Source organism: Mus caroli, chromosome 4, assembly GCF_900094665.2.
Source record: "Mus caroli chromosome 4, CAROLI_EIJ_v1.1, whole genome shotgun sequence".
In the NCBI taxonomy this organism is placed as follows: Eukaryota; Metazoa; Chordata; class Mammalia; order Rodentia; family Muridae; genus Mus; species Mus caroli.
In genome coordinates this window covers 38,043,032-38,058,919 of record NC_034573.1, presented here as the reverse complement: position 1 = coordinate 38,058,919, position 15,888 = coordinate 38,043,032, and the positions used below count along the sequence as shown (strand labels likewise).

Here is a 15,888-nt window from a genome sequence, read left to right as displayed (position 1 = left end):
CTCTCTCTCTCTCTCTCTCTCTCTCTCTCTCTCTCTCTCTCTCTCAGGGAATTTCAGCTCCTGACCTGAGAAACAGGGGCCACTTGGCCAGAGGAAGCATCGTGAATCTGTCTGATAAGGATGCTTGAATCCAGTGGCATCCTGACTGTCAGACCCCACTTCCTGGGACATTTACCAGAAGCAGAAGGTCATCAGATCCCAGAACACCAGGGCAGACATGAGCTCACTCACCGTATGCCTCCAGCTGGAGATCATGGAGGTCTGGGAGGATCTGACAGACCTGACTAAGGCCTGGAGGGAAGAGGCTTGTTCAACTGGAGATCATTTGCCACAGTTTCCGATCTCAGTTGCAAAGCTCCCATCCTCAACAAACTCAAGACTCAAAGCTCCGAACCCGGTTACTAGGCAGGCAGAAGTTACTCGGCAGGCAGAAGCAGGAGGGACTCTGAGCTCCAAAGTTTCAGGTCAGCCTGGGCAACATAGACCTTAAAACAAAACAAAAATTGGGGTGTGGTGCTTCACATGTGTAGACCTTAAAATTAAACAAAAAGTGGGGGTACAGTAGTCCATATGTGTCTCAGATTGCGGAAGGCCTAAATTTAGGCCAGCCTGGGGCAACATAGTAGACTGACTGTCTCAAAGTTAAAAATGTAAAAGCTCATTAACCTGGGCTGGGGACAAAGCTCAGTGGGTAGAATGCTTGCCTGTCACACAGAGCGGTAGGTTGGATCCCGAGAACCATGCCATCTTGGAATAGTGAGACATGCCTCTAATCCAAGCACTCAAGAGATAGGAGCAGGATGATTGGAAGTTCAAGGTCCCCTTTAGATACATAGTCTTTAAATTCTAGGCCAGCCTGGACTACTTGAGATTAAAAAACAAACAAACAAAAGAGGTGTTTGCACAGCTGCTGCTGAGGTCTCTCTGCAGGCAGAATGCCTGCCCAGCAAGCCTGACCACCCAAATTCAACTCCTGGAACCCACACAAAGGTAGTCGGACACGGAGAGCCGGCAAAGTTGTCCCCTCACCTGCACACGCTATATGTAGTTTTGTTTTGTTTAGAGATGCATCTGGAAAGAAGGAACCTTAGCTGAGAAAAATAACCTCATAGTGGCCTGTATGCAAGTCTGGGAGGTAGGTGTTGCTTGTCTCATGATCAGTGGGGGAGGGCCAAGCTCATGTCGCTGGTGTCATCCTTGGACAGCCAGTAAACAGCACTCCTCCCTCGACTGTTTGAGTTCCTGCCTCTAAATTCCTGCCCTGCCCTCCTGGGTGAGGGACTGTTACGGGAAGTGTAAGATGCAAGGGCTCTTTCCTCCCTAGGTTGCTTTTGGTCAAGGTGTTTTACCACAGTAATAAGACACCTACAACACGGGGTCTCTTTATGTAGCCCTGCCTATTCTAGAACTTGTTAGGTATCCCAGGCTGGCTTGGAACTCATGGAGAACTGTCCGTGTCTGCCTGTGCTGAAACTACAGGTGTGCACCCCTACGCCTGATTAATAAAATGTTCTTTATAGTTAAAGAAGGAATGAGCCTGGGGCAGGAGAATTGCCCGTTTGGAGTCAGCTTAGTCCACTACCTAGCAAGTGCTGGGACAGCCAGGGCTACTCTGTGAGACTGACAGAATTTGCAAAGGAAGGTGGGTGTGCTTGTGCCCATCTGCTCAGCCAGCGTTGCTCGCTGGCTCTTCTCCAGTCCTGGAAAGCAGCTTTTTCCTTAGTCCCAACCAACTGTGGAACAGACGCCAGCTTCGAGAGTGGCTTCACGCCAGCTCCCGCCACCTGGTTCTATGCAGACATTGGTACTCCTAGGGATGGGCAGGAAGTTCAATGGCTGTTTGCTTGGTTCAGCCAGGAAAGGGCTCCTGCCCGGTCTCCCACTTTCCTCCTGCCCTGATCAGCATTTTCCATTTATGGGATTTTCCTGGGAAGGAGACCCTAATATTCTAATTTTTATAGGTTGACATCATCGTATTGCAAACCCTTAAAGATAATTAGGGCATTTTCAAAGATATACAGAATTACAAGCAGGAAGCTCAGTATAGCTTCTTGGTCTTCCTTTCAGACAGATTCTCAATAAGTTGTCCAGGCTGGCCTTGAACTTCCCATCATCTTACGAATAGCTAGGATTCTAGGCTCACCTGCCTTTACCATTAATAACTGGACTACAGAACATATAGCTTAGGTTTGCTGGGCCTCTATTTTAAACTCGCACCATTGGTACGTTTTCAGTTCCGCCAGTAAATTCTCTCCACGTGTCTGAGCTCACATTCCTTGTCGCTGGTATGCCCTCGGATCAGGCAGTCTACTCATCTGTGAGCCACTGGGTCACATGCTTCCTAAAGTAGCTATTTAGGCAGTGTGGTCCCCAGGGGAGGGACTGGGGAGGAGGAAGTGGCTCAAGATGGGTTCAGAGTCCCAGATCACCTCAGCCATAAACTAAGCACGAATCGCATTAGAGGAAGAAGTTACACAAAAAGGAAAGGATTTTATTGTCTCATTTGTTTGTTGCTATCCCTGAATGAACCAAGTGGCAGCAGTGTGGGACTGTTCACAGTGTAACAAAGACCAGCCAGCCTTGCTGTCATTAGGCCAACAACCCTTTTATCTCCTTGCAGGAGGAGATACCACCATTTCAGGGATCCACCTTTGAACCTCTGGCTTGATCCCTCCCTGGCAGACCTGGTTAAATCAGTTCTTTCAGAGGAAACTGTGTATAGTTTGAGGCAAAACACAGGATCAAATTAGCGTTCCTAATCTCCTTGTTTGGGCCTCCTCCCTGGAGCATTTGGGCTTGTCACACATTCCGAGAGGAAGCCAAGACGCAGCTGTAGCCACAGCTGCCGGGGACAGGCCTGGGTGGTCACCGCCTGCAGGGTTGGGGAAGGACAGAGGCTTTGGGGCTTCCTCCAGGGCCCCCAAGTGAAGCTCACCCTCACCTCTGCTCTATTGACTTCATCATAGTCCAAGGCCTTGGCCAGGAGCCCAGACAAGGAGAGGGGAGGCTTGAGATGACTGGGGTGCAGGGCTGCATTCCAGACCTAGCCCCGCCCCCCAGAAGCCAGAGTAGGGCTGTGAGCAATGAAACTTAAAAACAAAAAACAAAAACAAACAAACAACCCACATGTGAGGTGTGAGAGGTGCTAGTAGCTGTGGTATTTGCTCTTTAAAGGTTGAAAAACTTCAAGGATGTAAGGCTCTTTTTTTCCATCTCCGTTTGTTCTTTGGCAATTCTATTAGAGATTCCTGGAGGATGCAGGATGATATCATGTCTTCCAACTGAGACTGAGAGTTCTCACTGATCCTGTGAAATGCAGCTGGCCACATGTTTCTAACACTAGCTGCTTTATGTCACACCTAAAGGACGTGTCGATCCCTTCAGTATCTACCACAAGAAGATTACAGTGCAGGAAGGGCTTAGGAAAGACCTCACTTCTCAGAATGGCAAATATTCAGAATCTTCAAAGCCCAAGGATGGATATTAGAAGGAAGAAAGTTTCAAATGAAATCTGCTTTAAAAAACAAAAACAAAACCAACAAAAACCAGGCACAGGGAGGTGCATCTCTGCCAGCCTGGTCTGCAGAGCAAATTCTAGGACAGCCAAGGCTACACCCAGAAACCCTGCCTTGAAAAAACAAAACAAAAATAAAAGCAAAACAAAAAAAACAAAACAAAACAAAAATAAAAACAAAACAAAAACAGAAAAAAGATTTTAGAACTAATCTTACCCAATTGTGGTCTAGCTAACCCTCTGGACAAATGTTTCGGATGGCCATCCTTCAGTCAGAAGGAGCTCAGGTGCAACTGTCACGAGAGATGCTCACAGGTAAACACATAAATACACACACCCACGGGGACTGACACTCGCTGGCGTTTTGTGGTTCTATAGGCACTTCATATATGCATCCCCATCTCGTCACATTTGGTGGCATGAGCTACTTCTTTGGAGGTGGGACATTCTCTTCGAAGAAGCCCTGGTTGACAATATTCCCTGCTGGGAAGTATCTAGCCACCACAAAGGAGGACCCGTCACTCGCAGATGCCTTCCCCACGCCTATCTTCTTGGTATTCTTCCATACCATAGCTGTAAAGTGCCCTGTGGGAAACGAGGGAGGAGCCGGTGAAATCCACAGAACCGGAGAGGATGCTTAAGGGACCCTCTAAGCCCTGTGCTCTCTTCTCCAGCTCTGGCTATGTGGCATTTGCAGATGCAGATCATGAGGAAGAAACAGAACACATTGGATTTGTAAAGCACACGCCGCCAATCAGTCTCACGGACTGCAGCCGACCCAACACTTTCTCCCAGTCTTCCTGAGGTTGTGATAAAGCACAGGGGTCCCAGCAACTATGACACCAGCTTACCAGGCACCCACCCCAAACAGTGCCCCCTAAATGAAACTCTCTTTCAGATTTTTAGATTTTACTTTACGTGTATGAATGTTTTGCTGGAATGTTTATGGTTCCCTGGGAAGTCAGAAGAAGGTGTCACACGCCCTGGAATTGGAGTTCTGAGTGGGTGTGAACCATCACATGGGGGTTGGGAACTGAACCTGCGTCCTCTGCAACAGAAGCAAATATTTTTATCTGCTGAACTGTCTCTCCAGACCCCCAAAGCTGAACTTCTTAAACATCCCTCTGTTATTTTCTAGTCTCTTTCTTTCTTTCTTTCTTTCTTTCTTTCTTTCTTTCTTTCTTTCTTTCTTTCTTTCTATCTGTGTCTTATTTGATCTCTCAGGAACATTACTACAGTCAATGTCCTTCCTTTTCAAGCTTTCTCCCTCGCTGAGTTCCGGGACACTAGACTCTTAGCATCCCCTCCATCCCCAGCCTGCATCCTGGTTTTACTCCCTCTGAATCCTTCTCAGTCTAAGGCTCTTCTTTTTGCTACACTCTATTCTTCAGCCAATCTCATCTTTTCCTGGCTCCCAGGTGGATTTCTCCAGCTCAAATCTGCAGTCTCGGTTCCCAAAGCAAACACCACACATTTCCACATTACATCTGTGACTCACAGATGTAATCTATCCAAACCTCACTCTTGACTGTGGTTCCCCAGATCTGCTCCTCTGCTGACCCTTCTGTAGCAACAGCGTCTTAGTGCTCGTGCTCCTGGGATGAGCCTGCGTTCTTCTCCCTCTTAGAAATTCCCCATAACCTACCACTAGTTCCTGAGGAATTCAAGTCTAAACGCTAACTCCAACCTATGTCCTTCCAAAACCTTGGTTTCCTTCAGCTTTCTCCCTTGGAACACAGCAACATCTCCTGACTGTCCTTGGAATCCACTTCTGTCCTCTCTAATTCATTGTCACTGTGAAAAAAAAAAAAAAAATGAATCGGCAAGTCAATGAATTAGAGAGATCATGCTGAGGCACCAGTCCTATCTATGTAATTTCCTCAAGTAAAAACCGGACACTCATTGCTGGTTGCACCCGGAATGAAAGCTAATACCTCGGCCTGGTGCTTCCATTCCCTGAGCATAGCAGGCTGCTCCTGACTGAAGATCCTGTTGGGAATAAACCCTTGCTCAATTAGCCTATGTCTGGATGTTCTTGTCTGTTTTTTAGTACTGAGAATTGAACCCAAGACTGTGCACCCCAGTAAGCACTCCACCATTGTAGACTCCCAACCTCGGGAGCCTTCCATTGGCCAACAGATTCTCGTCCCTTGGGTCTCTGACTGAGTAACATTTGTTTAAATAAGCCTTACAGAATCACCCCTTCATTTACCAAACATCTCCCTCTCTACCCTGACCACACCCCATCTTTTTCACTCTCTGTTCCTACTGTCCTTCACCTATGACTCCCTACACACACACACACACACACACACACACACCCCACACACACACACACACACACACACACACACACACGGCAAAGGAAACTTGTTCTTTTATTAAAGATATTTTAAGTTAGGCTTATGCACGTATGATAATCAGGAAAGGGAGGAGTCTAGAAGAAACCAAGGCATACTCAAGAGCATAGGCTTCTAAAGAGAAAGTCATAGGAAAGAAGCCAGACGCATCCAAGACATTCGAGCCTGGGCGTGGTCTCTCCGGGGGAGTCACAGTCAGCAAATACAGCTGCTATTCAAGAAAGAGATGGGGAAAAAGGAAACGTTATGCTGTTGGCCTAGAAAGGCAGGCACTGTTTTTTTTTTTTTTTTTTTTTTTTTAAGTCAGGGTCTCCGTATGTCAGGGCTGCCTCATATCCAATATATAGGGAGAATACCCTTGACGACCTGATCATCCAGCCTCGCCTCTGCTATCACAGGACGTGTCAGCAGCATACAGCTTTAATGCCATGCTGGGGATTAAACTGAGGGCCTCGTGTGTGTGTGTGTGTGTGTGTGTGTGTGTGTGTGTGTGTGTGTGTGTGTTACACAGGCACCCCTACCACCACACCCAGCACATGTGGTGCTGGGGATTGAACCCAGGGCCTCAGGCATGTTAGGTGTGTACTTTACCAGCTGAGCTGTATCCTTACCCACTGATTTCTGGTCTTTCTTACTCTTTGGACCTCACTGGCTTTGAGTTCAAAGACTGAGGCTATCCTCCTGCCTAACTCTCCCAAGGGCTGGTCTTACAGCCCCAAGCCACCATACCTGGTTCATGCTTAATGTTTTTAAATTTAATATTACATTTGTTGATGGGCCTGGTGGCACACGCCTTTAGTTCCAGCACTTGGGAGGCAGAGGCCAGCAGATCTCTGAGTTTGAGGCTAGCCTGGTCTACAGAGCAAGTTACAGATCAGCCAGGGCTACAAAGAGAAGCCCTGTCTTGAAAAACGACAGCAAAAACAAAACACAAATTACATTTGTCTAAGAATGTGTGTGTGTGTGTGTGTGTGTGTGTGTGTTTGCGCGCACTTGTATGTGGGGGGCACATGCATGCCTTGGCACCCCTGTGAAGGTCAGAGAACAACTTCAGGAGTCAGTCCCCTCCTACCTAAACTCAGGTTGTCATCTTAGTGGCAAGTGACTCTGAACCAGCTCACAGGCCCATAACTTTTAAATCGTGAAACCTTAGCTCCAGGTTAACCTGGAGTACACAGCAACTTCAAACTTCCTTAAACTATACAAAGAAATCCTATCTCAAAGATTAATTTTTTTCAAAAGAAAGACTGCCTAGGTATGACTCTACATCTTTATTTATCTCTAAACTTGTACTGACCTCAGCTCTATAAACTCTGGTTTTCAATTCTGAACAGAGGCCCTTCTGGCCTGGTCTTCTGTGGTTGGTCTGCTGTGGCTCTCAGCTCCAGGCACTGGGCAACCTTGCCAGGCACCCCTGCTTCCCTGGCTGACTCTTGGCCAGGGCTCAAGCCCTTTCTCCCACAGGCTTCCTAAAGTAACCATGGCCACGGGCTTTGGCCATTGACCATCTTTCTGTTTCCCAAAGGAGGAGGAAGCAGCCATCATCCACTGGTTGCCAAGCAACTGGCCGGACAGAAAGTGCTCATCAGCGATGACGTGTGTGCAACTTTGCTCCTTAAGGGAGGTCACTGAGCAGTCTGTGAGGTTTCCATCTGCACAGGGTAATCCCATTACGGTATTCAGAGCTGAATTAAGGGACACAACTTCCTTAGCAACCTCAGATAACATACTGGTTTCTAATATTAACTTCCAACAACAGTTCCTTTTTCTTTTCTTCTTTGTCTGAACCCCTTAAAGGGATCACATCCTCTTTCTGGCTGTGAACTGAATTTCCTAGAATATACCTTTGAAAACTACACTGAACCAACTACAGTAGTAGATCCTTGCAAAGTAATAGTGTACAAAGAGAAGAAAGAATGAGACAACTTTCTATACTGATATAGACAATCTCTGACAGTGCAAAAGAGGACACACACAGACACACACATGCCCATACATACACAAACACTACACACACACATATATACACACACACTCACATACTCATGCACACATAAACACACCACACACACATGCATACACACACACACACGCATACACACACACACATAAAACTCAGGATAACTTTAGGATGATACACAAGAAACCATGAGCTTGCATCATTTTCAGACAGCGTGTCATGTCTCATTTAGAATCAACAAATTTACTCATTTAAATAGGACAGAACAAAGCAATTATAAAGAATAGTAGGGACAGTTCGATAGACTGCAAGAAGCTGACTGAGGGAGGGGCTGTTAGTCCAAGTAGATAATAAGGTATCTCAAAGGCCTTTCACCTATATAAGCTCAGGTTGGGGAGCCCCCAGAAAACAATGCAGCAAGAAGCCAGGAATTGAGAGACTCATGCAGGGTGGGCTTGGCAATCCTCAAGGCTTGAAGCCACAGCTCCACAACACCAAAGGCTCGGGTGTGGAGTGTCATTTGTCCCCAGCATTGTGCAGGCACCATCCCTTGGTGCAGGCACCATCCCTTGGTGCAGGGACCATGGAAAGGGCACTGGGTATGAGCAGAAGATACAACAAAAGCCTTTCTCTTTGTAGGTCTCAGACTTCTCCTTTGCTAAATGGGCAGAATAAAGCCCTGCTTTTAGCTCCATTGGAGGCTGGTGTGGATACAGTCACTTAATAACCATCAAGCAACGCTATGTGCAGCTCCAAAATCCAGCATGTGTCCGGTTGGTCAAGAACCTCACTCAGGAAAAGCAAGCTATGAAGTGAAAGTCTGTGGACACTGTTAAAAGGAGCCAAGGCTCTGCCCACACATCCGAAATCCCTGTTCCCTCCTCCTCACTCAGTGGCAGGGTCATTGCCATCTGAAGCTCAGGCAGCAGCTAGCTGCTCCTCAGCCTCGCAACCCGGGGGTGGAGGAGGGGGCGGGGCGCTAACTGAACCAGAAATGTCCCAGATCTGCACCTAAGGTTGCAAGAACCCTTCCTGGACAGGGTGAGCAGTAAGCCACAGGAAATAGTAAGAACACGTCATTTCCTGCCTCTGAAGAAACTCTCCAGGGGGTGGCAGGCCTCAGATGGCTCTACAGTAGATGGGATGATGGGGGAGGGGTTGGAGTGAGGAGGAAAACTCCCCCTTTCAGTTTCTCGGGTGTTTTGAGTCAGACACACATTCCTTCCTAGCCTGTCCTGGGCTCAGGAGGGGTCTGAGTCACTTCTGAGAAAAGACAAGGGGTAGGGGTGGGGGGCAGCAAACGGGGCAGAAGGACCTCAGAGCCCAGAAAAGCTGGCCAGACTTTAGTAAGATAAATGTTTGCTGCTCAGGGCTGGAGAAAGGGCTCTTCCTTAGTCTGGTGCAAAAAGGTTTGCCCAGCATCTCTGTAACCTCCCCAGCTCCCTCAAGGGTGGAGTGGGGGAGGGATGGGGCTCACTGGCTGGCCAGTCTAGTTAAATTGCAGAACTCCAGACGCAGCGAGAAGCCCTGTCTCAAAAAATGAGGTGGAGAGAAACTGGGGAGGACATTAGACATCAACCTCTGGTCTCCTTATGCACACTCATGTATCTATACACGTGTATATACACACATACACGCAGATGCGCACACACAGACACAGACACACACAGAGCATCTTCATGTGGACACACATGCATTTATATGAGCACACACGTGTGTATCTGCATGCACAAACACATGTATCTGTATACACATTTGAGAGTGAGCACACACACACACACACACACGGCCTATAAGAAAGGTGATCTTCCCTGTTTCTGAATCGACAGCTCCCAGAAGCACCAGAGAGGTTCCCACCATGTCCTTGGATAGGGTAAAAAGAATGACTCAAGTTCCCACAACACACAAACAGCAGAGCCAAGAGCCTGCGTTTTTCTGAATCTTCTTAGACTCACCTGAGCCACAGCCCATGATGCAAGGGAAGCCCCAGTCCTGAGAAATGGGGAGAAGTAGTGTGTGTGTGTGTGTGTGTGTCTGTCTGTCTGTCTGTGTCTGTGTGTGCGTGTGTGCATGTGTGTCTGTAGAGGCGGGAGGTGAAGACAAGCCTGACTCTTTCTGAATTGTCCCCAGGGAGCCACAGCAGAGTAACTAGGAGAGCAGCTGAGGCAGGAGAGACACCAGAGGCAGGATGAGCAGGTTGGTCATATATGCTCAAATATCAGCTCAAGAAGGAAACACTGCCGGTACACACCCAACTTTGAGCTGCCTGGGGATGTGGTGTCTGGGGTCAGGATGAAGAAAGGCTACAGGTCTGGAATGGTGGTGGTGGGGGGGTGAGGTGGGCAGGTGATGGGAAGGGAAAGCTTTGTGTTCTGGGCAGGGTTAAACCAGTGAAGGACGGCTGAAGCAGTGCAGGAGGGGAAGAGCGAACTTTCTGAAGGGAGACAGACCACCGTGTTGACTGACATTTAGCCCAGGCCCCTCCACTCACCAGTCCCTGAGGTGAAACCAGGCTGCTGGAAGTTGTAGCTCTTGATTTCGCTGTACCACCTATCAGCCACATCCTTTCCTGTACAGAAAAGACACGTAAGAGCTCAGCAATAAAATCTATACACCCCCTCCCTCTGGCTTCTTCCCCCAACCCCCAACCCCCATTCCACATTGGATGTCTGACAAAGCCTTGGCGAGGTGAAACATTAGGGAGTACCTGCAGAGTCCTGAGGACTCAGGAAGAAGGCACCCAGTGCCTTCTCTGGGTGGGTTGAGCACTGGGGTCAAGAGTCCGCAGATGAGGTGGCCTACATCCTGCCACTGAGCCACTGTGGCATTCTAGACAAGGTGTTCCCTGCTCTGGACCTCTGCAGCAGAAGGTTGGACTCAGTGAATCCCAAGGATCTTCTAGCCATGTTTTGAATTTCTGGGAGCCTGTCCTCATCCCACCTGGGGTCCATTTCTAAAATACCCATAGGAATAAAGGGAGCTGAGCCAGTAGGCCAAGGGGCCTCCATCTTGAGCATCCACTGTCAGCGTGGCATCTCCTAGGATCTGTTGATCTCAGAGCCATAGCTCCAATCAGGACATGGATGTCAAGACGTCACCCTGGTGGCCAATGAAAAAAAGCTGAGGCCTGGGCCGTTTTGAGATCAGTTGTATTGATTTCTCTAGAGGAGAGACCCAGGGGTTGGGAAGTATTCTAAACTCTCCAAAAGAGTCTAGCATGTAACTATGAGATACTTAAACTTGGGTCAGAGAGAGAGAGAGAGAGAGAGAGAGAGAGAGAGAGAGAGAGAGAGAGAGAGAGAACTGGCTTGATCATGATGCTCTGAGATCCAGCATAAGGTCAGCCTGGATAGAGCAGCACCCCGGGGATCCTATCAAGTCTGCGTCCACCCAGCACCCTTCTCCCAGTCAGGAGAAGCTGAGCCTGGGCCGGGAGTCTGTAGGCTGAGGAAGAGGCTCAGAGGCCCCACCATCAGCTGCCTTCCAGGCACGTAGCTTTGGGGGAGAGGACAGCTGGTGTGGGGGTGGGGCAGGTGGGGGAGGGGATGATGCTAGGGAAGCCAGGCATTTGGGGAATCCCCTTGGGAGCTCCCAGGAATGTGAGGTTGGGGAGGGAAAGGAGTCATTCTCTTCTGGGCTTTGGAGAAAGCCCCAGAGATAGTGACAGCTCTTACTATTTTCCTAAAAAGCTACCTCGGGGCTGCAGGAGATAGAGATTCAAGAATGTCTGTCCAGTGGGGGTGGGGTCACTCCCTCCCAGGCCCTGGGCAGAAAAATCATTTCTTTTCTCTTCTCTTCTCTTCTCTTCTCTTCTCTTCTCTTCTCTTCTCTTCTCTTCTCTTCTCTTCTCTTCTCTTCTCTTCTCTTCTCTTCTCTTCTCTTCTCCTCTTCTCTTCTTTTCTTTCTTTCCTTCTCTCTCTCTCCTTCCTTCCTTCCTTCTCCCTCTCTCTCTCTCTTTCTTTCTTTTTAAAGAAAAGAAAAAATGCTCAATTCTTTTTTTTTCCTTGCTGATTATGAAAGCAATACATTTACAGGGCAAAAATAAATAATTTAGCAAAGCACAGGACGCTCCGGTGCCCACAGCCGGCTGAAGTGATACAGATGCTGTAGTCTCCGGCGCCCGCGCCTCTGACTTCTGCACCCGAGCTGTCTCCTCTGACTCATCTCTCTTCAGGCTCCCAGCCTACTGGCTGTGGGCCAGCTACTGAGGTCAGCCCAGCAACAGATGCAGAGAATTCAGGGGTTTTCTTTCCCTTCCTGGGACTGTGGCTCCACCATCATTGAACCATGAAGGGCAGTGCCAGGAGGAGCACTCAGAGGCCTCATCTTAGATCTAGCAGAGCAGAGTGGGGAGGAGCTGAGAGTGTCCTACCTGTCTGATCATAGGACGCCCACGCAAGGTTCTCTCCACACTGGCCACGACTGGACTCTGGACTGTGCTTGAGAATTCTCGTGCTGGCCAGGGCCTCCGAATACCTGCATAATGTGTCTCCTCAGAGCAGGCCCCGCCCGGGGAAACCCCCACCTCCATCCCTGACACACACACCATCCAACATCCAACGTCTGAGATTTGTACTGCTGAGCCTCCTTCCCTATCTGGGTTCATCAGAGGGATAACAGAAACACAGGTCCTGTATAGCCTGGGCCTCCCGACCATCCCATTTTTAGAAAATTGAGCAAAGGGGCCTGCCTGGGCCAGCAAAAGAGTGGGTCCTTACGTCTAGCTATATCTGAACCCCCATCCATCCCTTCAACCACCCAGGGGCCCTCATGACTGCAGAAGCAGCTCCACAAAGGGCCTGAGCCAATGGCTGCTGGGGACTCACTGCTGGGCTTCCCGGTTGAGCTTCTTACAAAGCTTCAGGGGCGGGACACCGTGCTGGGCCCGGTACTCGTTGTGGGCCTTCAGGACCTCGTTATTAAACTGTTTGGAAGCTGGAATGACAGAGGAACAGACAACAGCTCATTGCAGAGGGGAGACCACCAGAGGTCTGTTGGCACACGTCAGGACACAGAGACAGCTGGCCCCTCCCTATCTCTTCATCCTGGTCATACCAGTCCTGTTCCACACCAGTGTTCATTCTGCCTCTGTGACCACCATCACCCTCTGCAGATTGGAGCTCTGTAGATTAGGATCTTTTGGGCCGTGATGGGGACCTGAATCTTTATCTGAGGCCATGGGAGACGACTGAACAAAAACAGGGGACTACACAGATTCAGAAAGCTGCTGCTGGCTGCTGAGGGGCATTGAGGAAGGAGCAGAGCTGGTCAGACATTGCTAGAGGAAAATGTCTGAAGGTGGCTGGATAATTTCAGACTAGACCAATGGAGTCTGGGGAGAGCTGGGGTTGGGAGCTCAGGGAGAAGGAAGGAGCTTAGCTAGAGTGGGTGGTACCGTATTGGACCAGTAAATACAAGAGGCATGGGTGGATGGAGAAAGGGAGACAGGGAGACACAGACAGGAGAGAGAGAGGGAGAGCAAATGAGAGAGGCGGGGGAGACAGAAGAAAGAGTCAGAGAGACAGAGAGAGGAGAGAGGGAGAGAGAGGAGAGAGAGAGACAGAGAAACAAGGAGGAGAGAGAGGAGAGATAGAGTCAGAGAGCCAGAGAGAGGAGACAGAGAAAGGAGAGAGAGAGAGAGACAAAGAGGAGAGAGAGAAGAGACAGAGAGAGGAGACTGAGAGAGAGAGAGAGAGAGAGAGAGAGAGAGAGAGAGAGAGAGAATGAGATAGTGCTAACCAAGAGGCTCAATGGCAGCAGCCTTGAGGGATGGACTGAGAGTTTAGGGAAGAGGACACCGTGGTCACAGGAAAGGAGGACAGAATCAGCAGGGTGAGGCTGTGGAGAGGGAAGAGCCTGTGCCCACCTGAATTATGAATTCAGCAAAGTTAACATCCAGAGGACTGGGCTTAGGGAAACAGGGGATGGAGCACTGGAAGGTCAAGAGTGGACAAAACCCACACCACTTCCGATCTGAGGCAACCCCATCCTTCCGGCATCTCTCCTCTCTTCAACGCTTATCCCAACCCATCCATCAGTCCCTCCAACAAACCACCATGCACCAAGCATCCATCCGCTTTCCATCTTTCCAGCATCAGCATCTGTACATTCATTCCTCCACCGCCAACACCTACCCATCCACCAACTCCTCACAGATGCACAATGCACCTGAGGACTGATCATCAATTCAGTCCAACGCAAGTCTACTCAACTGCTCCCTGAGCACTGTCCCCCACGACGCAGACAGAGAATGGTGACGGTCATGTAAAGCAAACTAGTAATGATGCAAGAGGAACCTGGAGCAAAATGGCCAGGATAAGATCACACACCATGAACAGCCTTGGGAACTTATGAATCCAAGCCCCTCTGGAGACCTGGGGTGCAGGGCAGGTCTATGAGTGAGCACCAGACTGGTCCCATCTGCTAGAGCATGGTTGGTGATCATGGCATCCTAGGACTTTCTGACAAGTTACAGAGGAAGTAGATGGCCCTTGAGGGCTTTAGGGTCCAACAAGGCTGGGTAGGAGATCCAGTCTCAGGAGCAGGTGGTGGGGCAGGGTTGAAAGGGACTCTGGACCTATTTGTGAGTTTCGGGGGCAGGGTTGAAAGGGACTCTGAACCTATTTGTGAGTTTCGGGGTAATGGGTGGGGATGTGAAGAGAAGGCAACATGGTAGCAGTGCAGAGGGTGGAGCCACAACCAGAAATCCTCACATCCTGGGGCCAGAGAAGGTCCACACCCTTTTGAGAAGAAAGACAGAGATCAGGTGTCCTGAGGTAAGAGGAAACTTAAGGTGTTTAATAAGTATAGAATTTGCAAAGTGGAAAGATCTTGGAGCTGCTCCACGGGCAGTGTGAATCCATCTGACACGAAGCGGGAGTGGGGTAATGGGAAGGAGGGCAACTCCTGGACACAAGTCACAAGTTGGGTCTCTTGCAGTGAGCTAAGGAGCCAGCGGGAAGATGTGGTAACCAGAACCGCAGGCCCCTAGGCCAAGGGTGCTCCACCCTGCCTTGCACAAGAGGCAGAGAAGAGAGAGCCAGAAGTGTGTGCAGGAGGCTAGAAGTGGGATCCTGTGAGAATAAGCATGCCCCGGACTCTTTATCCTGGAGATGAGACTGGAGGGTGCCCGTGGGTGGGGGTGCTCTGGTGAATTCTGGGATCCTACAGACAAAGCTGGAATTAGTGGGTAGACAGGGCGGGATGACAGTTCAGGCAGGACTAAGAAGGTCCTCTCTCCCAGTGGAAATGTTACTGGAGCCCTGAGAAGTGAGGGTCCACCCCATCTTCAGTACTCCATGACAGCCATGTCTGTCTTCAGAATTCCAAGAGAATAGTGAGGAAGCAGAGAAAGGTGACAACGTGGCCACATTGAGGTCTGGGTTTAAACGGCAGGCAAGGTGTGTATAAGGAAGTGGCTCTGCCCAAGGTTGGGCCACATGTCAGCTCTTTTCAAGTTGTAAGGACTCTTCCTGGAAGGCAAGTCCCTCCCTGTGGCTGGCACTGGGGCTGCAGCCCTTTCCTTCCCCTAGCAGGAGACTCCTGGGACATTCCAGTTCCTTGGGTCCACTGTCCCAGTAGTCTGATATCTGACACCTGTATCTCTCTTTAGGAAATATGTGCTTCTGCCAGGACTGTGAGAAAAGCTTTCTGAAGACAGAGGAGACTTCCCCCCCCCCCACCCCCCGGGAAAGTGGCAAGTGACCAAGCAAGTTAGTCTCCATCCCTTTCCAAGTTCCGTGGATGTGGTTGAGAGAGATGGAGAACTGACCTACAACTTCATGAGTTTCCCTGCCCTTCAGTAAATAGGCAGGGTAAAAAAACAAGGGCTTGAATGAGCCACATGGTCACAATGAGGAAGGCACCCTGTCTCAGTAACTGGCACAGCCAGAGCCATCCTGAACTTACAGTTTCCATGTCTCAGACAGGCCAGGGCAAGTCTGGTGGGACACCTTGAGAGACACTTGAGACTCGGTGACACTTGCGCTGTCATGAGAGCTCCCTGGAAAAGTGTCTCGGGATCAGGAGACGGGGGTCGGGGTGGGGCGGGGGGG

The 15,888-nt window shown here is 49.6% G+C and overlaps 1 protein-coding gene across 1 annotated transcript in view; it reads right to left on the bottom strand.

Moving 5' to 3' along the window:
- Nucleotides 1–2,470: 2,470 nt before the first annotated feature.
- Nucleotides 2,471–15,888, bottom strand: part of Glipr2 (GLI pathogenesis related 2) — a 20,894-nt gene continuing 7,476 nt past the window's right edge. Inside the window, exons 2-5 of the mRNA XM_021159441.2 lie at nucleotides 12,661–12,769; nucleotides 12,207–12,310; nucleotides 10,326–10,403; nucleotides 2,471–4,099 (exon numbers count right to left, since the gene is read on the bottom strand). Of these exons, the coding sequence (XP_021015100.1) occupies nucleotides 3,939–4,099; nucleotides 10,326–10,403; nucleotides 12,207–12,310; nucleotides 12,661–12,769 (452 nt within the window). The 3' untranslated portion in view covers nucleotides 2,471–3,938. The remainder of the gene's footprint in view (nucleotides 4,100–10,325; nucleotides 10,404–12,206; nucleotides 12,311–12,660; nucleotides 12,770–15,888) is intronic.